Genomic DNA, 24,808 nt, shown 5'->3' on the forward strand with positions numbered 1-24,808 from the left:
TAGATGGACTGTAGTATGGACTGTAGATGAACTGTGGCATGGACCGTAGATGGACTGTAGATGGACTGTGGCATGGACTGTAGATGGACTGTAGATGGACTGTGATATGGACTGTAGATGGACTACCCTGTGGACTGTAGATGGACTGCCGTGTGGACTGTAGATGGACTGTAGATGGACTGTAAATGGACTGTAGATGAACTGCTGTACGGACTGCAGATGAACTGCTGTATGGACTGTAGATGGATTGTGGTATGGACTGTAGATGGACTGCCGTGTGGACTGTAGATGGACTGTAGATGAACTGCTGTATGGACTGTAGATGGATTGTGGTATGGACTGTAGATAGATTGTGGTATGGACTGTAGATGGACTGTGGTATGGACTGTAGATGGACTGCCGTGTGGACTGTAGGTGGACTGTAGATGGACTGCTGTATGGACTGTAGATGGACTGTGGTATGGACTGTAGATTGACTGCCGTGTGGACTGTAGATGGACTGTAGATGGACTACTGTATGGACTGTAGATGGATTGTGGTATGGACTGTAGCTGGACTGTAGATGGATTGTGGTATGGACTGTAGATGGACTGTAGATGGATTGTGGTATGGACTGTAGATGGACTGTGGTATGGACTGTAGTGCTATGGACTGTAGATGGACTGTGGTATGGACTGTAGATGGATACTGTAATATGGACTAGATGGACTGTAGATGGACTGTAGATGGACTGCTGTATGGACTGTAGATGGACTGTGGTATGGACTGTAGATTAACTGTGGTATGGACTGTAGATGGACTGTAGATGGATTGTGGTATGAACTGTAGATGGACTGTAGATGGACTGCTGTATGGACTGTAGATGGATTGTGGTATGGACTGTAGATGGACTGTGGTATGGACTGTAGATGGACTGTGGTATGGACTGTAGCTGGACTGCTGTATGGACTGTAGATGGATTGTGGTATGGACTGTAGATGGACTGTGGTATGGACTGTAGCTGGACTGTAGATGGATTGTGGTATGGACTGTAGATGGACTGTAGATGGATTGCGGTATGGACTGTAGATTAACTGCCATGTGGACTGTAGATGGACTGCCGTGTGGACTGTAGATGGACTGCTGTATGGACTGTAGATGGACTGTGGTATGGACTGTAGATTAACTGTGGTATCGACTGTAGATGGACTGCCCTGTGGACTGTAGATGTACTGTGGTATGGACTGTAGCTGGACTGTAGATGGATTGTGGTATGGACTGTAGATGGACTGCCGTGTGGACTGTAGATGGACTGTAGATGGACTGTACATGAACTGCTGTATGGACTGTAGATGGATTGTGGTATGGACTGTAGATAGATTGTGGTATGGACTGTAGATGGACTGTGGTATGGACTGTAGATGGACTGCCGTGTGGACTGTAGGTGGACTGTAGATGGACTGCTCTATGGACTGTAGATGGACTGTGGTATGGACTGTAGATTGACTGCCGTGTGGACTGTAGATGGACTGTAGATGGACTGCTGTATGGACTGTAGATGGATTGTGGTATGGACTGTAGCTGGACTGTAGATGGATTGTGGTATGGACTGTAGATGGACTGTAGATGGATTGTGGTATGGACTGTAGATGGACTGTGGTATGGACTGTAGATTGACTGCCATGTGGACTGTAGATGGACTGATGTATGGACTGTAGATGGATTGTGGTATGGACTGTAGATGAACTGTGATATGGACTAGATGGACTATAGATGGACTGTAGATGGACTGCTGTATGGACTGTAGATGGACTGTGGTATGGACTGTAGATGAACTGTGGTATGGACTGTAGATAGACTGTAGATGGATTGTGGTATGAACTGTAGATGGACTGTAGATGGACTGCTGTATGGACTGTAGATGGATTGTGGTATGGACTGTAGATGGACTGTGGTATGGACTGTAGATGGACTGTGGTATGGACTGTAGCTGGACTGCTGTATGGACTGTAGATGGATTGTGGTATGGACTGTAGATGGACTGTGGTATGGACTGTAGATGGACTGTGGTATGGACTGTAGCTGGACTGTAGATGGATTGTGGTATGGACTGTAGATGGACTGTAGATGGATTGTGGTATGGACTGTAGATTAACTGCCATGTGGACTGTAGATGGACTGCCCTGTGGACTGTAGATGGACTGCTGTATGGACTGTAGATGGACTGTGGTATGGACTGTAGATTAACTGTGGTATGGACTGTAGATGGACTGTGGTATGGACTGTAGCTGGACTGTAGATGGATTGTGGTATGGACTGTAGATGGACTGCCGTGTGGACTGTAGATGGACTGTAGATGGACTGTAGATGGACGGCTGTATGGACTGTAGATGGATTGTGGTATGGACTGTAGATAGATTGTGGTTGGACTGTAGATGGACTGTGGTATGGACTGTATATGGACTGCCGTGTGGACTGTAGATGGACTGTAGATGGACTGCTGTATGGACTGTAGATGGACTGTGGTATGGACTGTAGATTTACTGCCGTGTGGACTGTAGATGGACTGCTGTATGGACTGTAGATAGATTGTGGTATGGACTGTAGCTGGACTGTAGATGGATTGTGGTATGGACTGTAGATGGACTGTAGATGGACTGCTGTATGGACTGTAGATGGATTGTGGTATGGACTGTAGATGGACTGCCGTGTGGACTGTAGATGGACTGTAGATGGACTGTAGATGAACTGCTGTATGGACTGTAGATGGATTGTGGTATGGACTGTAGATGGACTGTGGTATGGACTGTAGATTGACTGCCGTGTGGACTGTAGATGGACTGTAGATGGACTGCAGTATGGACTGTAGATGGACTGTGATATGGGCTGTAGATTGACTGCCGTGTGGACTGTAGATGGACTGGAGATGGACTGCTGTATGGACTGTAGATGGATTGTGGTATGGACTGTAGATGAACTGTGATATGGACTGGAGATGGACTGTAGATGGATTGTGGTATGGACTGTAGATGGACTGTAGATGGATTGTGGTATGGACTGTAGATGGACTGTAGATGGATTGTGGTATGGACTGTACATGGACTGTGGTATGGACTGTAGATTGACTGCCATGTGGACTGTAGATGGACTGTAGATGGACTGCTGTATGGACTGTAGATGGATTGTGGTATGGACTATAGATGAACTGTGATATGGACCGTAGATGGACTGTAGATGGACTGTAGATGGACTGTAGATGGATTGTGGTATGGACTGTAGATTAACTGCCATGTGGACTGTAGATGGACTGCCCTGTGGACTGTAGATGGACTGCTGTATGGACTGTAGATGGACTGTGGTATGGACTGTAGATTAACTGTGGTATGGACTGTAGATGGACTGTGGTATGGACTGTAGCTGGACTGTAGATGGATTGTGGTATGGACTGTAGATGGACTGCCGTGTGGACTGTAGATGGACTGTAGATGGACTGTAGATGGACGGCTGTATGGACTGTAGATGGATTGTGGTATGGACTGTAGATAGATTGTGGTTGGACTGTAGATGGACTGTGGTATGGACTGTATATGGACTGCCGTGTGGACTGTAGATGGACTGTAGATGGACTGCTGTATGGACTGTAGATGGACTGTGGTATGGACTGTAGATTTACTGCCGTGTGGACTGTAGATGGACTGCTGTATGGACTGTAGATAGATTGTGGTATGGACTGTAGCTGGACTGTAGATGGATTGTGGTATGGACTGTAGATGGACTGTAGATGGACTGCTGTATGGACTGTAGATGGATTGTGGTATGGACTGTAGATGGACTGCCGTGTGGACTGTAGATGGACTGTAGATGGACTGTAGATGAACTGCTGTATGGACTGTAGATGGATTGTGGTATGGACTGTAGATGGACTGTGGTATGGACTGTAGATTGACTGCCGTGTGGACTGTAGATGGACTGTAGATGGACTGCAGTATGGACTGTAGATGGACTGTGATATGGGCTGTAGATTGACTGCCGTGTGGACTGTAGATGGACTGGAGATGGACTGCTGTATGGACTGTAGATGGATTGTGGTATGGACTGTAGATGAACTGTGATATGGACTGGAGATGGACTGTAGATGGATTGTGGTATGGACTGTAGATGGACTGTAGATGGATTGTGGTATGGACTGTAGATGGACTGTAGATGGATTGTGGTATGGACTGTAGATGGACTGTGGTATGGACTGTAGATTGACTGCCATGTGGACTGTAGATGGACTGTAGATGGACTGCTGTATGGACTGTAGATGGATTGTGGTATGGACTATAGATGAACTGTGATATGGACCGTAGATGGACTGTAGATGGACTGTAGATGGACTGTAGATGCATTGTGGTATGGACTGTAGATGGACTGTGGTATGGACTGTAGATGGATTGTGGTATGGACTGTAGATTGACTGCCATGTGGACTGTAGATGGACTGTAGATGGATTGTGGTATGGACTGTATATGGACTGTAGATGGATTGTGGTATGGACTGTAGATTGACTGCCATGTGGACTGTAGATGGACTGCTGTATGGACTGTAGATGGACTGTGGTATGGACTGTAGATTAGCTGTGGTATGGACTGTAGATGGACTGCCCTGTGGACTGTAGATGGACTGTGGTATGGACTGTAGCTGGACTGTAGATGGACTGTAGATGGATTGTGGTATGGACTGTATATGGACTGTAGATGGATTGTGGTATGGACTGTAGATTGACTGCCATGTGGACTGTAGATGGACTGCTGTATGGACTGTAGATGGACTGTGGTATGGACTGTAGATTAGCTGTGGTATGGACTGTAGATGGACTGCCCTGTGGACTGTAGATGGACTGTGGTATGGACTGTAGCTGGACTGTAGATGGACTGCTGTATGGACTGTAGATGGATTGTGGTATGGACTGTAGATGGACTGCCGTGTGGACTGTAGATGGACTGTAGATGGACTGCTGTATGGACTGTAGATGGACTTCTGTATGGACTGTAGATGGACTGTGGTATGGACTGTAGATGGACTGTAGATGGACTGCTGTATGGACTGTAGATGGACTGCTGTATGGACTGTAGATGGACTGTGGTATGGACTGTAGATGGACTGCCGTGTGGACTGTAGATGGACTGTGGTATGGGCTGTAGATGGACTGCCCTTGTGGACTGTAGCTGGACTGTGGTATGGACTGTGTGGATTGTAGCTGAACTGTGGTATGGACTGTAGCCGACTTTGTGCTGATGCCTCAGTGCAGGTGTTGCCCTTGCTCTATTTTCTCCCACCTGTCTGTGACAAACCTGAGCAGGGATTCTCCAGACGAGAGATGAGAGGTGTTTGAGAGCTACAGTGTTGCCATGCAAAGAACCTGTACTGCTGTGCAAAGACCCCTGACAAGCAGAGGACACAATATACCCTGCTTGAAACTCCTACCTTCCAAATGCACCTACTATTTTGTCTTGTACATTATCCAGTGTCTCCTATCCCCTCAAACAGCTAGCCAGCAACAGCAACCCTACATTCACCACCTGTCCCCAACCCTCAAATAACTTAAACATCTACACCTGACCACCCCCCCCCCCCCCCATCCTTCCTATGCGGCATGGATTTCCCATAATCTCCCCCCTCTCTCTGCTGTATTAATCAGAGTGGTGTGGTGGTATAACGTAACATCAGTGGGAACATGGCATTCCGATGTCACAGAGGTTATATTTAGACCAGGGGGAATGCAGAGCAGCTCTGGGGCTTATACCAGGAATCAGGGGTTAAGATACACATTTTGTTTACCTGCTCAAACAGACACAGCAAGCCAGGACAGGACAGGGCCCTGAGGCTAGTGATTTGGGATTTGAAAAATGGCTTGGGAATGTGATTGTTCAATTTTGACCCTGGACAAGAAGTGGACAGCCTCTCTCCCTCTCTTTCTCTTAATCTCTTTCTCTCTCCAACACCATCATCACCATGATAGGCCTGATCACCGGCGATGATGAGACAGCCTACAGGGAGGTCAGTGACAGTGTGGTGCCGGGACAACAACCTCTTCCTCAACTTTAGTAAGACCAAGGAGCTGATCGTGGACTAAAGGGAACGGGGGGGCGAGCACGTCCCCATCCATTTCAACGGGGCTGCCGTGGAGCAGGTCGAGAGTTCCTCGGTCTAAACCACTAAGGACTTAAAATGGTCCACTCACACGCGCACAGTCGTGAAGAAGGCGCGAAAGCGCCTCTTCCCCCTCAGGAAGTTGAAAAGGTTTGGTATGAGCCCACAAATCCTCAAAAAGTTATACAGCTGGACCATTGAGAGCATCTTGACTGGCTGGATCACTGCTTGGAATGGCAACAGCACCGCCCTCGATCGCATGGCACTACAGAGGGTGGTGCAGATATCCCAGTACTATATCAGGCGATGTGATAGAAAGGCCCAGAAAATAGTTAAAGCTTCCAGCCACCCGAGGCATAGACTGTTCTGTATACTTCCACACGGCAAGAGGCACACTCACAGGACTCTACACACTCACACACACTGACACTCTAACACATACATAACATGCACACAAATGTATGCTGACTCTACACTAGGGTTGCACATTTTGGGGAATATTCAGAGGTGGAAACTTTCCATGGGAATTAACTGGAATATATGGAAATTAAGGGGAATATATGGATTTAACAGAAATATATGCATATTAATATTAACACCATTTAAATGTAGATGTTTTTTGCATTGGATATGAAGGCAGAAACATAAACCTTTTACCTTATCATAAGTAGACATAATTGCAAATGATTAAATCCTTCCAATAGAAATAAAAAACTATTTTGTTATGAATTGAACTTTAATTAAATGAGTTGGCTCTTCACATGGAATTATTTCACTGAACAACAAAATAAAGGGAATATTGAATGATCCATCGCATCTCCCAAAAACGTTTTCAACATCTGTAAAATGGTAGTCTAGAAACTAAAGCTTTGGTTGTCTTTCTCTCAGGCTTCCATGTCTTCTCCCTGGACCTCCTCAATGTCCACCCCTTGAACATCAGACTGAGGCCTCATCTTCACTGTCACTTTCCAACCTTGTTGAGGATGGCTCGTTGTCAGGCTCAAAAAGCCTCAAATTTGCTCAGATGGCCACCAATTTTTCAACCCTTGTATTGGTCAGCCTGTTGCGTGCTTTGGTGTGTGTGTTCCCAAACAAGGACCAGTTGCGCTCTGAGGTGGCTGATGTTGGTGGGATTTGGAGGATGATGGAGGCAACAGGGGAAAGAGCCTCAGATCCACAAAGTCCCTTCCACCAGGTGGCTGATGAGATATGTTGGCACGACTGCCATATTGCATCTCCATCCCAAAGCCCTTGCTTGGAAGTGTACTTCGCCAGACTACCAAGAAGCTTGCCCTCATCCAGGCCAAGGTGGCGAGACACTGTAGTGATGACATCATAGACCTTGTTGATCTCTGCACCAGACAGGATGCTCTTGCCAGCATACTTGGGGTCCAACATGTTCGCTGCGGCGTGTATGGGCTTCAGGCAGAAGTCCTCACGCTTTTTGATGTACAGTATTTCAGAACTGCAGTTTCCTCTGCTTGGAGCAACAGTGAAGTGGGCAGGGCAGTACGGATTTCTTCAGAGTCTGAACATCAGACAGGATGGAATTGTCTCCCTCAATCCATGCAATGGCTACTGCTATAGGTTTCAGGAATTTCAGGCTGCTTACCACTCTCTCCCAAAATACATCATCCAGTAGGATCCTCTTGATGGGACGGTCCATAATCGGCAGACTGTGATATGGCCATTTCTTGGAGACACTCCTTCCCCTCCAGGAGACTGTCAAACATGATGACAACACCACCCCAATGGGTGTGGCTGGGCAGCGTCAATGTGGTGCTCTTATTCTTCTCACTTTGCTTGGTGAGGTAGATTGCTGCTATAACTTGATGACCCTTCACATACCTAACCATTTCCTTGGCTCTCTTGTAGAGTGTACCCATTGTTATCAGTGCCATAATGACCTTGAGGAGCAGATTCAATGCATAAGCAGCACAGCCAATGGGTGTGATGTGAGGGTAGGACACTTTAGACCAAGCAGCCTGTGGTCCAAGGTCATTCAGCTCATCTGCAATGTAGAGACCGGTATGTCTGTTGTCCCTTGTGTCTGTGCTCTTGTAGAATACTGGCTGAGGGGTGGAGATGATGTAGTTAATTATTCCTTGCCCACGAACATTCAACCACCAATCAGAGATGATTGCAATACAGTCTGCTTTCTCTATGATTTGCTTGACCTTCACTTGAAATCTGTTGAACTCTGCATTCAGCAAATGAGTAGGTAAAGCATGTCTGGTTGGAGGGGTGTATGCTGGGCGAAGAACATTCAGAAATCTCTTCCAATACACATTGCCTGTGAGCATCAGAGGTGAACCAGTTGCATACACAGATTGAGCAAGACATTCATCAGCATTTCTCTGACTACGTTGCTCCATTGAGTCAAAACTTCTGATTCCAGGAAGACCATGAGCTGTTGCTATCGATAAGGTGTCTGATTCCTCATATTCACCTTGAATAGAAGTAGAGGGACTTTTGTCAGAGGTTGCTTGTTGTGAGCGCTGAGGGAACTTTATGCACTTGGCCAGATGATTCTGCATCTTTGTTGCATTCTTCACATATGATTTGGCACAGTATTTGCGAATGTACACAGCTTTTACATCTACATTAGCTGCAGTGAAATGTCTCCACACATCAGATAGTGCTCGTGGCATTTTCCTGTAAAGATTAGAAAAAAATGAGTAAAGAAAATAAATAATACAATTCCATGTACAAATAAATAGTTAAGCAGTTAGATTAAACAACTCCTTTGTAAGATAAATGTTATAAAATGAAACATGTATGGAAACAGGTGAATTAACACTCCTCAGTTAGCAAGCTCAAGCAAGCTAAAACCCACATGGTAGCAAAAACTAACTAGCAGAAATTGTTAACAAGTTAGAAATGATTTAAACACACCTGCTGTAGGCTACTATTTACTAGTTAACAAAAAATCATGTATGTCATATCAAATATATTCACCCACCCAGTATTGTAATCAAAACTTACCAGAAAGCATGTAGTCCTTGGCTCAAACAGTGTAGTAGTGTGGGCTCAATAGCATCTCATTACTGTGCAAGATCTTGAGAATCAGCTGTACATGTGATGGAAGAGTGCACTGTACATGTGATGGAAGAATGCACTGTGCATGCAGAGGGTTGCAATTCCATTGAATTGGGGGTAGTTTAACCAAAATATGCCACAAAAAAGGTTCACTGTTAAAAGCAAACTTTTTTGATGAATTTAAGCAAAATTCCCTAAACTCTAGGGCTTTACTTCCCATGGAACATTTCCGGAAAGTTTTCGACCCTTTGCAACCCTTCTCTACACACACACACACACACACACACACACACACACACACACACACACACGCACACACACTCCCATACAATCAACATTTACGATGCTGCTACTCTGTTTATCACATATCCTGATGCCTAGTCACCTTACCCCTATGCATTTCTGCCTCTATCACTCCAGTATCCCTGCACATTGTAAATATGGCACTGGAACTGACCAGCTTCTTACTTTCTCGTTTTCTACTTATTTCTTTTATTTTTATTCTGTTGTGTTTTTACTCTACCTTAAGTTATTTTTAGTGCTACATTGATATTGATCACTGCATTGTTGAGTTTGGAGCTAGCAAGAAAGACATTTCACTGTACTTGTGTACGTGACATTAAAACTAGAAATCTTATTTTATAAAGCATTACTTTTCACATCATGCGTCACTGCATGACAGGCAGACAGTAACTGGGATGTTTTCCTGTTATCCACACAGCTCTAAATATAGCACTCTATCGTGCACCTGCTATTGCTGCCCCCCCCCCCCCCCCCCCCCCCCCCCACACCTTGGCCCACAGCAACAGTTCCCCTTATAACTAGACATGCACCGGAATGGGAAGAGGCGGCCGTGATTGGCCTAGACCTGGGATTAAGAGTAGTAATAGGCCTATTCGCTTACATACACACACACACAGTGCACCCACATACAGTATACGCCACAGATAGATCCCTATACTGACATGCATGCACACAGATTGGGATGAAAAAGCACAGTTGAAATCCATTGCAGAAGAACAAATGTGTTGAATACATTATTGCACTCAAGCTTGGACTATACATAGAATCCCTCTCATTCCTACTGTTGGTCTGAGCAGTGAGTGTAAACCAAGACAACAGAAACAGTGCCAGGGAATTAACTGGATCATGCGGATCTCCAAAGAAACAATCCAACGGCAATATTTATCTGAGACAATCAAATCAAATGTTATTGGTCACATACCCATGGTTAGCAGATGTTAGTGCGAGTGTAGTGAAATGCTTGTGTTTCTAGTTCCGACAGTGCAGCAATATCTAACATGTAATCTAACAATTCCACAACTACCTTATACACACACATCTAAGTAAAGGAATGGAATAACAATATATACATATAAGTACTGATGAGCAATGACAGAGCGGCATAGGCAAGATGCAATAGATGGTATAAAATACAGTATACACATGAGATGAGTGATGAAAGATACGTAAACATGAAGACAATGAAGTGACCGCATCATCATATTGTCTTGCATGGTCTTGAAGTGAGACTCCCCTTATATGTCCATTTGATGATGTGTTATTGAGTCTCCAATAAAAGGTTATTAAACCGATTAAGCTTGAGATACAGTATGAGATATTGAGCGCCATAGGGCTTAATACCCTACTATAACATGCTAAAACATGAAAGTGACAGTTTGGTCAAACCTCTCTCCACTCAGTTAGCTGTGGCATGCAGAGATAAAGGATGATAAGTCAGAGCACATTCAGGTCTTGTTTGTTTGGATCAGGTCAGCCATCTTTGAAAAATGCAAACACACACGCACACACACGAAAGCAAGCATGAAAGCACACACACACGCATACACATGCAGCACATAGCCTCGCACACTAATCTATCTACCTATCTGGAGTGGTGGTCTATAGGGATTCTGGAGAATTGACCAATTTCCATATGCACACAGACAACAGCTGGTTTACAGAGTCACACAGTATATGATCTCACACTCCATCCCATCTACCCCTTTTGAACATGCATCTTGGGGGTCAGGCAGCAGGCTAACACCCTGTGCCCCCAGATTGCTGCCCTTTCCCTGGGATTAGGAGCTGTCTGTGTACCATTGTCTGAGGGTAAGGCCATAGGAACTATGATAGCTATACAAATACTCACTGCATGGCTCCCTGTGGTAGGACAATGACATCACAGGGGAAGTAAGTGCTAGATTCTCCACAGAGGGACACACACGGTAGCCTGGTCCCAAATCTGTTTGTGTTGTCTTTCCAACTCCTATGGTCATTGTCACGCTAAACAATACTCATCATGAAGAAAAGGCCATATATATTTATTTAAATGTTTCAGTGCCTCAATGGAAGGAAAGCCTGCAGGTATTGAGACATTCCAGAACCTACGTTCCCTACAGATGTGCTAAAGCATCGTTCAGTGTATCAGCTCACCTCTTCTCCTCCAGCTAGAGTTCGGCTCAATTCTATTTCAAACAGGATCAATGACAGGCAGTTTGTATTAATGTGTGCCAGTTACTCACTGTGCGGTAGACATGGTCGCTGCTGTCCTCATACTTCTGCTGGATCCTTTCCTCCAGGAAGTAAATGCGGAGCTTGAGACTGAAGTTCTCCTTCTTCAGGTCATTGAGGTGCTGCGAAAGAGTACGGTGACCGTTAGACATGTCCCTTAAAAACAACGGCAACCCGCAGACATGTCCCTTATACGTCAGAGAATACGGTACCCATTTGACATGGCCGTATTACAGGAAAATACGTAAACCGTAAAAAAAAAATGTATATGGTAACCGTTTGAGATGTCCGTGATATAGATCAGAAAGTCCGGTAATCGTTAGATATGCTATGTCTTCTTCCCGGTGGGCATAATATATCAGTCATCGGTCTTGCGGTGTCAAGTGAAAAAACAATGGGAGAAAAAAAAGAACGAACAAAAATATACTACAAAAGTGGCTTCCCGACCTCTTGGAAGCCACAGCGAATCCAAACACACACACTAACGCTAAAACACACAGACATGGGAGTGTTGTTGGGCCGTTTAGCGACGCAGAGGGCTACTCCGCGGCACGGGCGTTCAGAGCTGTGGCCATAGCGGCTCCATGGTGGGTTCTGGAGAAGACGGGCCAAACACAGGAGCTTACTTTACTGACACAGACATGCCTGGAATCTCAGACAGCCAGGAGAGAGGGAGAGGGCGAGGGAGAAAGATAGAGAGAGAGAGAGCGAGAGAGAGAGAGGGGAGAGCGACTGTGGCGGGGGCAGTTATATGGGATGGCACGCACTTGTGACATGTAAGGCGATCATCCCAGAGAGAGGGAGAGAGCGAAAGAGGTAAATAGGAAGAGGTGCTAGGTGGTCTGAATGATCGTACATATTCTCTCTCTGTCCCCCCGCCTTACTCTGTGTAAACTTTAAAGCACATGTGAATGACCAGCTGAAACTCTGTACCCTGACAACATCAATCTTATGTAACATGTCAGTCAACGTAAACATTATACTGTACCTTCCTATCCCACACTCTGTCCATTTGTCAGTCTATCTGCGCACAGGTACATTGTATCTTAGGCCTGAGTCATAAATTGAAATCTATAGAAATCTGCCTTTTCACTTAGATCTACAATTGACATGAATGTATGATACACAGTGGTTTGAGTTACACACAGATTTCATGTTCAGACACATAGACGGACTGTTGGGATGGACAGATACACTAGAGCAGGGGTGTCAAAGTCATTCGGCCTTCACCGAGGTCTGGAGTGCCACACTGATTCAAATATATTTCTGCCTGTACCCCTCTGAAGACACCAGATAGGTGTTAGTAATATTGTGACGGCCTTAACCTCTTAAACAATACCAATCATATGCATATAAAGCACATTATGTACAAGGGCACACACTTTAAAGGAGATACACGTCCATTTGGCAGTGGATCATTGGCATTACAGGTATTCATAGGGTAGGCCTAAACAATGACTCGCTGGCTTTTTTAAGGGTATTCTGTTGGCTATACACTGACTCCCAGACTGATTGACTGGGTACCATCATCAAAAGTCAACCTTGTCCCTCTGCAGATTCAGTGAGTGACATTCTTGAGGATACCCTAGGATAGGGGGCGCCACAGCGCATTTTGAAAAAAAATCGTTCCCATTTTCAACGGCCTACTAATCAAACTCAGAAGCTAGGGCATGCATATACTTATTATATATGGATAGAAAACACCCTAAAGTTTCTAAAACTGTTTGAATGGTGTCTGTGAGTATAACAGAACTCAAATGGCAGTCAAAACCCCGAGACCGATTGAAACAGGAAGTGGAATTCAGAATTGTGGACTCGACTTCTCATCTTTCCCTATAAATAACACCGTTAACCATGGTTCAGTGAGCACTTCCTATTGCTTCCACTAGATGTCGCCAGTCTTTTCACAGTGGTTTGAGCCTTATACAGTCGAAACTCAGTGAATGAGACTCTTTTGAAATTGGTCACAGGGGATGGGCCATCACCATTATGACGCCGGCGGCCATGTCTACCCCCACCTTTGGAATGGGTTTGAAAGACAATTAAATCATCCCCGTCGAATCTTATTGGCTCTCTTGGTGTTACAGGCCCTGAAGATTAATGTTTTACAACGTTTGACATGTTTGAACGAACCTACAGGCGGGAGAATCTCATTTTATCCGGAACTTCAGCCCTGCGCTTGGAGAGAGCCATAGGACGCGCTACCAACAGCAGGCTAATGGAACGTGAAGTATGGACTTTTTGACCGAAAATACATCTGTTGTGGACCTGGGATGCTTTCTGATGAAGACAACTAAAGGTAGGCGATTATTGACAATATTATACAAGATGAGATGTGACATGCGATTGTTTCCAAGATGGCGCCGAGCTCTGTATATTAGCTCATTTTCTGAGTATCGCATCTCCTTTTATCGCAAAGTGTGATTACCCAGTAAAGTTAATTTAAAATCTGGTATGACAGGTGTTCTCAAGAGATATTCATCTATAAATGTTAGATTGACAATATAAATTTAAAAAATCGTTATCGGATAGTAATTTAGGGAAATGTAGCATTGTTTACCGGGATGCATTTGAGGGGAAATTATTTAGTCAACGTCAGACAGAGATGTAAAATGCTGTTTTTATATATAAATATAACCTTTATTGAACAAAAGAATGCATGCATTGTATAACATGATGTCCTAGGGGTGCCATCTGATGAAGTTTGTAAAAGGTTAGTGCTGCATTTAGCTGTTTTTTGATTATATGTGATGCAAGTGGTTGGTCGGAAAATGGCTATGAAGCTGCTTTTTACGATGGACTCATCTAACATAATCTAATGATTTGCTTTTCCTGTAAAACCTTTTTGAAATCGGACGACGTGGGTCGATTCAGGAGAGGTGTATCTATAAAAAAAAATAAAAAAAATAAAAATAAAATAATTAAATTATGATTTTTTTTTAATGCTAATTGGCGATATGATTTTTCGCTGGATTTTGATCCCGCTGACGGGATCAGACGCTGGAGAGGTTAATGCTTCGAGCTACAAACAGTTTCTTAAATAATTCACCGGAGACACGGGCCAGGCACCAAGCTTATTTAACCCCAACGTAAAACGAGGAAGACATCACTGCTGCGTGTTTAAAAACAACAACACACACGTGGCAAGTTGCCGGGCCGTTGTAGAAAAACTAAGAAATTCAAATAACTCCCACCACACACTGGACATTTATTTGTCGACTGGGGGTACAACAGCCACGAGGGAATGCCCTCGTCCTCACACACAGTCACTTCCCCTCACACTTCCTCTGATCAATGAACCTGTGCATCACGGTTGACAACTCCACGGTGTCCCCCTCCCAGAGTGCAAAGAACCTTGGCGTGACCCTGGACCCTCCGCAAACATCAAAGCGGTGACTCCCACCTGCAGGTTCACGCTCTAGAACAGGGATAGGCAACTTTGATGGGCGTGGGGCCCACAAAAACATCTGAACTCATCATGAGAGGTGGCAGTGGCTCACGGATCTGCATACCCACATCCATACCCACACATGCAGTCATGTGTTGGGGGAGGGGGGCATCCTTGCAAGCAAAACATTTTAGCTGCATCCCTCTTGACAAAGGAGGGACAAAAATACATTTTGCCATGGGGTGAAGAGAAATGTTTGCAGTTTTTAATATGATATCCGTGTGAGTGACTAACAAAATCAATGGGCGACCCCTGGTCGGTAATTCAATCATGATTACTACATGATTAGGGGGGGGGGGTGGGGTGTGTGTGTGTGTGTGTGTGTGTGTGTGTGTGTGCGAGCATGCTTATATGTACACTGCATGCCTGTGTGTGTATTTATGTGTGGAGGTGCAACTTCCTAAAGAGGCTAACGTCGGTGCCCATGAAAGAGATGGTTGCGTTGGGTCGCGACCCTCTTTTAGAGTGGAACCGCTGCTTTCGTGAGAAGCTGGCTGCGCATCCCATTTTACCAGAGAGCAGCAAAGCCTCCAGAATAGCATTAAAGGAGGAGCATCTACATTCTATAAACTTAGTGGTTTGTGCATGACTCCCACTAGTAAGCTATTTTGATTTGGAATGTGTTTGAACCATGGACTGTTTATAAAGTGATTTTGAGATTGACGAGAGAAAAGAGTTGGGGAGGGGGAGAGGTCGGGAATTAGAGGAAGAGTGATGTGTGGAATAGAGTGAGTGACAGAATGGGGGGGTGGTTGGAAAGGGAGGTAAAATAGATCAGATGGAGAATAGTGAGAAAGAAAGAACGGTGTGAGTGGCAGACAAACCGGTGTTCATATCACATGGTGTGGCATCAAATCAATTTTTTTTTTTGAAAAATGTGTTTGGCATGAATTCAGGGTCCAGAAATAGTCTTCTTTGTAACTTTGAGACAGATTATAAGCTCCATAACTGGAACATTCTTTAGCCCGAGGCATGCTGTGCAGAAGAAGCTGTGTTGGGTATGTTCCATCCCTCAGACAGTTTCCCCAGAACAAGTGCTTTAGCCAGGAATCTGAACAACAACAAAGACTTTCCAACATTACATGTACACGATCGGAATGGCCGACCTGACCAGGAAAAACACATCGCTAGGATTCAGAGTTTTTCCTGGTGAGGTCACGTGGTTAGGAAGAACGCAGGGTCTTCTTAGTTATCGTTTTTTCCAGATTTCATTGTGTAGACTGTTGTTTTAGTAGACTGAATAATTTACTTTAACATCCAGGCTCTTGCAACAGCAGCTGGCCTACTTGATCCGCTCCTCACAGACTTGTTTTCATTCTGCTTCATTACAGTACATTTTGGGCCCACAAGATGGAGACAACAACTTAACACAGTGAGGATATAAAGGTTTTGAGCATTGAATTATGACCCAAAAGAGAAAGAGGAGAGCTCACCTGTTCAAACTCTCTCAGAGTGTGAGGTTGGAGAGGAGGAGAGTTGTCTGTTTTATCACTACATACATCTGCATCAAGAGAACATAAGAACCCTTTTAAACTTTTTTATTACATGGTAATTATGGTTATTACATAGGCAGGTAAAATTGTTATTGCAGTTTAGTCACATACTTACTACTTTACCCTGCAACTGTTTCAAGTTTTAGTTTCACGTTTTAATGTCCCATGCACAAGTACAGTGAAATGTCTTTCTTGCAAACTCAAAATCCAACAATGTAATAATCAGTACAAATGTAATACCAGATAAACACATGAGAAATAAGAAGAAATATGAGCACAATAAGTAAGTAAGAAAACTATATAAAGGGTCAGTTCCAATACCATATTAACAATGTACAGGGATACTGGAGTGATGAAGGTAGATATGTATAGGGGTAAGGTGACTAGGCAAGGATATAAGATGAACAGAGTAGCAGCAGCTTGTATGTGAGTGTGTGTGCGTGTGTGTAGAGTCCGTATAAATGTATGTGCATATTATGTGTGAGTGACCAGATGATGAAGTGAGTGTGCGTGTTTGAGTGTGTAAGGCCCTGTGAGTATGCATAGAGAGGTCCATAAAGATACAAGGTTAACTCAGATAGTCAGTGTAGCTATTTTGTTAGCTATGTATCAGTCTTATTGCTTGGGGATAGAAGCTGTTCAAGAGCCTGTTGGCGTCAGATTTGATGCACTGGTACTGCCTGCTGTGCGGAAGCAGAGAGAATAGTCTATGGCTTGGGTGGTTTTCCTGGGTCAAAGCTTTTGGACAATCAGGAAGTCACAATAAAAGGGGTTACCTGTCATGTAACCTGTGCTCCTGGATGAGGACTCCTCAGAGTGGGACACGGTGAGTAGCCTACACACACATAAACACACACACACACACACATATTTAACTAGAGTGGCTCTGTGGTCAATATTGCTTTACAGAAACAGATCATTTTTAGCATATTACATACAGTACATACGTTATAAAATGGAACAAGAGGAATAGGCAAAGAAATGAAGAGGCTCCCCTTTATTATAACAGTACCCAATTAACACATCTATGGGAGAGTGGGGGAGTCACACAGTGGGGGAGAGATTCGGGGGGGACGGATGGTAAAGGATGAGGGTGTGGGAGGTTCGGGGGTAGGGTGGCAGACACATGGGCCCCCTGATTCTATGCCATAGACTGTTCCTGAACAAGTTGTTGGGCCATAAAATAACCGTGTAGTTTTTGGACAGATGAGCAGCTGATGCCCGATTAATGAGATTTTAAAAATAAATAAATAATTGTACCTTTATTTAACTTGGCAAGTCAGTTAAGAACAAATTCTTATTTACAATGAGGGCCTACCAAAAGGGGACGGGGGCTGGGATTCAAAATAAAATATAGGACAAAACACACATCACAAGAGAGACACCACAACACTACATAAAGATAGACCAAAGACAACAACATAGCATGGCAGCAACTCATGAAAACATAGCATGGTAGCAACACCACATGACAACAATATGGCAGCAACACAACATGGCAGCAGCACAACATGGTAGCAGCACAAAACACGGTACAAACATTATTGGGCACAGACAACAGCACAAAGGGCAAGAAGATAGAGACAACAATACATCATGAGAAGCAGCCACAACTGTCAGTAAGAGTGTCCGTGATTGAGTCTTTGAATGAAGAGATAAAACTGTCCAGTTTGAGTGATTGTTGCAGCTCGTTCCAGTCGCTAGCTGCAACGAACTGAGAAGAGGATGTGTGTGCTTCGGGGACCTTTAACAAAATGTGACTGGCAGAACGGGTGTTGTATGTGGAGGATGACGGCTGCAGTAGGTATCTCAGATAGGGGTGAGTGAGGCCTAAGAGGGTTTTATAAATAACCATCAACCAGTGGGTCTTGCGACAGGTATACAGAGATGACCAGTTTACAGAGGAGTATAGAGTGCAGTGATGTGTCCTATAAGGAGCATTGGTGGCAAATCTGATGGCCGAATGGTAAAGAACATCAAGCCGCCCGAGAGCACCCTTACCTGCCGATCTATAAATTATGTCTCCGTAATCTAGCATGGTCATCTTAATCAGGGTTAGTTTGGCAGCTGGGGTGAAAGAGGAGTGATTATGATAGAGGAAACCAAGTCTAGATTTAAGCTTAGCCTGCAGCTTTGATATTTATTCATTTAACTAGGCAAGTCAGTTAAGAACAAATTCTTATTTTCAATGACAGCCTAGGAACAGTGGGTTAACTGCCTTGTCCAGGGGTAGAACGTCAGATTTTTACCTTGTCAGCTCAGGGATTCGATCTTGCAACCTTTCGGTTACTAGTCCAACGCTCTAACCACTAGGCTACCTGCCACCGATGTGTGCTGAGAGAAAGACAGTGTACCGTCTAGCCATACTCCCAAGTACTTGTATGAGGTGACTACCTCAATCTCTAAACCCTCTCACCGGTGGAGAGAGGGGCATTCTTCTTTGCAAACCACATTACCTTTGTTTTGGAGGTGTTCAGAACAAGGTTAAGGGTAGAGAACACTTGTTGGACACTAAGAAAGCTTTGTTGTAGAGCGTTTAACTCAAAATCCGGGGAGTGGCCAGCTGAGTATAACTGTATCATCTGCATATAAATGGAGCTTCCTGCTGCCTGAGCTATGTTGTTGATGTAAATTGAGATGAGCGTAGGGCTTAGGATCGAGCCTTGGGGTACTCCCTTGGTGACAGGCAGTGGCTGAGACAGCAGACGTTCTGACTTTATACACTGCACTCTTTGAAAGAGGTAGTTAGCAAACCAGGCCAAAGACCCCCTAGAGACACCAATACTCCTTCGCCGGTCCACAAGAATGGAATGGTCTACCGTATGAAAAGCTTTGGCCAAGTCAATAAAAATAGCAGCACAACATTGCTTAGAATCAAGGGCAATGGTGACATCATTTAGTGACACATCCATAACCTGAGCGGAAACCAGACTGCATACCAGAGAGAATACTATAGGCATCAAGATAGCCAGTCAGTTTTTCCAACACTTTTGATAAACAGGGCAAAAAGGAAATATACCTATAACAGCTAGGATCAGCCTGATCTCCCCGTTTAAATAAAGGACGAACAGTGGCTGCCTTTCAAGCAATGGGAACCTCCCCAGAGAGGAGAGACAGGTTAAAAAGGTCAGAGATAGGCTTGGCAATGATAGGGGCTGCAACCTTAAAGAAGAAAGGATCTAAACCATCTGACCCAGATGTTTTTGGAGGGTCAAGTTTCAGGAACTCCTTTAACATCTCGGACTCAGTGACCGCCTGCAGAGAGAAACTTTGTAGTGGGACAGGGGGAAAAGAGGGAGAAGCATTGGGGTGGGAGATGAGGAAATGTTGGATGGGCAGGGAGGCATTGCTGAGTCAAATAGGAATCCTGAAGTGGTGATTAAAGAGCTCAGCCATGTGCTCCTTGTCAGTAACAACCACATCATCAACATTAAGGGACATGGGCAGCTGTGAGGAGGAGGGTTTATTCTCCAGGTCTTTAACTGTTTTCCAGAACTTCTTGGGGTTAGACCCACAGAGAGAGAACTGCTCCTTAAAGTAACTAACTTTGGCCTTCCGGATAGCCTGAGTGCACTTATTTTTCATTTGCCTGAATGAGAGCCAGTCAGCCTGAGTATGCGTGTGGCGAGCCTTTTGCCAAATGGAATTCTTGAGGTGGAGTAACTCTGCCAGATCACGTTTGAACCAGGGGCTGAACCTGTTTTTAATTCTAATTTTCTTTATGGGGCATTTGTTAACAATACCACTGAAAATATTTAAAAAATAAGTTCCAAGCGGTCATGAAGGAAGGCTTGCTCATTAAAGTTTTTTAGCAAGCGTCTATGACAAATCAGGACATGGATAGTGCTATCCAGGATCCTTGGGACGTACCTACCCTAAACCCTAACTCCTACCCTGATTCAGATGAATATCCTACCCATGCTAGATTACGGAGACGTAATTTAAAGATCGGCAGGTAAGGGTGCTCTCGAGCGGCTAGATGTTCTTTACCAATCGGCCATCAGATTTGCCACCAATGCTCCTTAAAAGACACATCACTGCACTCTATACTCTCTCTATACACTCTCTATACTCTCTGTAAACTGGTCATCTCTGTATACCCGTCGCAAGACCCACTGGTTGATGCTTGTTTATAAAACCTTCTTAGGCCTCACTCCGCCCTATCTGAGATATCTACCGCAGCCCTCATCCTCCACATACAACATCCATTCTGCCAGTCACATTCTTTTAAACCTCTACAGGATCGGTGGGTCCCCCGCGGGACGGTTGAGCTAATGTAGGCTAATGCGATTAGCATGAATTTGTAAGTAACAAGAACATTTCCCAGGATATAGACATCTGATATTGGCAGAAAGCTTAAATTCTTGTTTACAGTAGCTATTATAGTGAAATAATACAAAGCTATTGTTTGAGGAGAGTACACAGTTATGAACTTGAAAATGTATTAATAAACCAATTAGGCACATTTGGGCAGTCTTAATACAAAATGTTGAACAGAAATGCAATGGTTCATTGGATCAGTCTAAAACTTTGCACATACACTGCTGCCATCTAGCGGTCAAAATCTAAATTGCGCCTGGGCTGGAATAATACATTATGGCCTTTCTCTTGCATTTCAAAGATGATGGTACAAAAAATATATACATAAAAACCCATGTTTTTTCTTTGCATTATCTTTTACCAGATCTAATGTGTTATATTCTCCTACATTAATTTCACATTTTCACAAACTTCAAAGTGTTTCTGTTCAAATGGTATCAAGAATATGCATATACTTGCTTCAGGTCTTGAGCTACAGGCTGTTAGATTTGGGTATGTCATTTTAGGCGAGCATTTTAAAGAAAGGGCGGATCCTTAAGAGGTTTTATAGGTCCCCAAAGCACACACATCCCTGGGTTGCTCGTCTTTTCAGTTCGCTGCAGCTAGCAACTGGAACGAGCTGCAACAAACACTCAAACTGGACAGTTTTATCTCAATCTCTTCATTCAAAGACTCAATCATGGACACTCTTACTGACAGTTGTAGCTGCTTTGCGTGATGTATTGTTGTCTATACCTTCTTGCCCTTTGTGCTGTTGTCTGTGCCCAATAATGTTTGTACCCTGTTTTGTGCTGCTACCATGTTGTGTTTCTACCATGTTGTTGTCATGTTGTGTTGCTAACATGCTGTGTTGTCATGTGTTGCTGCCATGCTATGTTGTTGTCTTTGGTCTACCTTTATGTAGTGTTGTGGTGTCTCTCTTGTCGTGATGTGTGTTTTGTCCTATATTTCATATATTTTTTTATTTTTAATCCCAGCCCCCATCCCCACAGGAGGTCTTTTGCCTTTTGGTAGGCTGTCATTGTAAATAATAATTTGTTCTTAACTGGCTTGCCTAGTTAAATAAAGGTTAAATGATTTAAAAAAAAAATTAAGCCAGACTCAAGTCCCAAATAAAATGTAACTTTATATATTCATTACATAACCAAAAGTACGTGGACACCTCGACGAACATCTCATTGCAAAATCATGGGCATTAATATGGAGTTAGTCCCCCATTTGCTGCTATAACAGCCTCCACTCTTCTGGAAAGGCTTTCCACAAGATGTTGGAACATTGCTGCGGGGACTTGCATCCATTCAGCAACAAGAGCATTAGTGAGGTCGGTCACTGATGTTTGGCGATTAGGCCAGGCTTGCAGTCGGCGTTCCAATTCATCCCAAAGGTATTCGATGGGGTTGAGGTCAGGGCTCTGTGCAGGCCAGTTAAGTTCTTCCACACTGATCTAGACAAACCATTTCTGTATGGACCTCACTTTGTGCATGTCATACTAAAACAGGAAAGGGCCTTCCCAAACTTGGAAGTTGGAAGCACAGATGTCTAGAATGCCATTGTATGCTGTAGCGTTAAGATTTCCCTTCACTGGAACTAAGGGGCCTAGTCTGAACCATGAAAAACAGCCCCAGACCATTATTCCTCATCCACCAAACATTACAGTTGTTTTTTTGCATTTGGGTAAGTAGCGTTCTCCTGGCATCCGCCAAACCCAGATTTGTCCGTCGGAATGTCAGATGGTGAAGCGTGATTCATCACTCCAGAGAACGTGTTTCCACTGCTCCAGAGTCCAATGACGACGAGCTTTACACCACTCAAGCCGATGCTTGGCATTGCGCATGGTGATCTTAGGCTTGTGTGTGGCTGCTCGGCATAGAAACCCACAGACAGTTCTTGCGCTGACGTTGCTTCCAGAGACAGTTTGGAACTCGGTAGTGAGTGTTGCATCTGAGGACAGACGATTTTTACGCGCTACTCGCTTCAGCACTCGGCAGTTCTGTTCAGTGAGCTTGTGTGGCCTACCACTTCGCGGCTGAGCCGTTGTTGCTCCTAGACGTTACCACTTCACAATAACAGCATCTATCTATCTATCTATCTATCTATCTATCTATCTATCTATCTATCTATCTATCTATCTATCTATCTATCTATCTATCTATCTATCTATCTATATAGCTGAAAGATTAATTTGCCATTTGGGTCATTTCAAAGTGATAAAAATTAAGGTTTTACGAATTGTCAGTACACCAGCTTTATTTACACATTTACAAGTCAAATTTATCCAGATAATTATGACGCATAGTCCAATTGCTAATTTCTCTCCCACAAGTTCTATCTGTACCTATGATCCATCCACGACTACAGCAACACATCAGCTATACATATATCTAGCTATATCCATCTCCTTACAAACGAGACTCATTATAAATGAAAGTTGAGTGATACAGAATAACAGTGTAATTTAGCTGACAAATACATGTCATAATGGTTAAAAATATTTGAGCCTGGCTGTCAGTCCATCTGTCTGTGACAGCTGATGATGCGCAGGAGCGCAGATTTTTAAAACACTGGCGGGTCTGTTGTCAAAAAGTTGCTTTGATATTGCTAGTTTTGAGTTTCTGAATGAAAACTGGAATTGTGGGTGATTTTCATTCAGCAAGGGATTAAGAATATGTTCTTAATGCACCATAATTTAGACTCCTCAGCACGACCAGTGCATGCTGGACACTATGGATAATAATCACGAAAGCCAGCTCTGTCTACTGGTAAGTGAAGCAACGCATTGCTTGCAAATGTGCATAGCCTACCGGTGGGTGATTAGCCTATAGCCACGGGAAGTAGGGATGCCCCTGAAAAATCTGAATTTTAAATAAAAGATAAAAAATTGTGTTTTAATATTTTTTTCACAAAAGTAGTGCACTGGGCCGACTTTTCCAGGTAAGTGTTTGCACTGAAAGAGATCAAGCAGATAACGGCACTATCGTTGGACAGCAGTAGGCTGCCTTTATAGTTGAAATTGTCTATGCAAATTAGAATGACATTTTACTGCTGTTCATAGCTCACTCAACTAGTAAATGATCATTTTACAATACAGTAGAGTAGCCTACATGCTTGTAGGCTACAAGCAAAGGAGAACACCAGCTTGTGATACTGACTGATCAAAGGGTGGCTGGCCTAGCTGCCGCTTGAGGACTCTGATAGATCACATGATTACACCTTGCCTGGGTTTGTTTACATTTATGTCTTGCCTGGTTTTGTTTTGTCGCCCGACAGTTTGACATTGCATAAATACAATTTACATAAATGAGACATACTGAGTCTGGCTTTAACCATAACCACAACCCTTACCTTAACTATTTTAAAATGTCAACTTCAATGTGGTATGGAAGTACCAAGGATCCCGGATGGCAAGAACAATTATTATTATTATAATTCTTTCTTTTTTTATGTATTATAATAATTTATTATTATGAACAAATCAAATACAAAACCAGAAATATACAAACAAGAGTACATAAACCTAACAGACAGGGGTATTACATATCTAGATACATTTTCTATTTGTCAAAATGTTTTATGGTACGCATTGCTTTTTTGTTTTTACATTTACTGATCATTTGAAAAAAACATTTCAATTCTATCTTAAACAATGTCTCCGTCCAATAAATTTTATGGATAAAGAATCTTCCATGAAGATAAACAAATGAACAATGAAAGTTAAATCAGGGTCCATATCATTTGGATCAAAATGAAACATAATATCAGAGTCTCTCAGATTAACATAAACAGTCATTTATTTTCAAATATAATCTTCTAACTCACTCCAAAATCTTTTGACATAAGAACAGTCCCAAAATAAATAGTCAAGAGTTTCTGGGTCACAACC

At 43.6% G+C, this 24,808-nt stretch overlaps 1 protein-coding gene across 1 annotated transcript in view; it reads right to left on the reverse strand.

Moving 5' to 3' along the window:
* The window catches only part of LOC106600560 (myomegalin), an 82,614-nt gene that overhangs the window by 52,010 nt on the left and 5,796 nt on the right, over positions 1-24,808 (reverse strand). Inside the window, exons 2-4 of the mRNA XM_014192019.3 lie at positions 17,385-17,443; positions 16,549-16,616; positions 11,679-11,789 (exon numbers count right to left, since the gene is read on the reverse strand). Of these exons, the coding sequence (XP_014047494.3) occupies positions 11,679-11,789; positions 16,549-16,616; positions 17,385-17,443 (238 nt within the window). The remainder of the gene's footprint in view (positions 1-11,678; positions 11,790-16,548; positions 16,617-17,384; positions 17,444-24,808) is intronic.

Source organism: Salmo salar, chromosome 03 (assembly GCF_965601325.2).
Source record: "Salmo salar chromosome 03, fSalSal1, whole genome shotgun sequence".
NCBI lineage: Eukaryota > Metazoa > Chordata > Actinopteri > Salmoniformes > Salmonidae > Salmo > Salmo salar.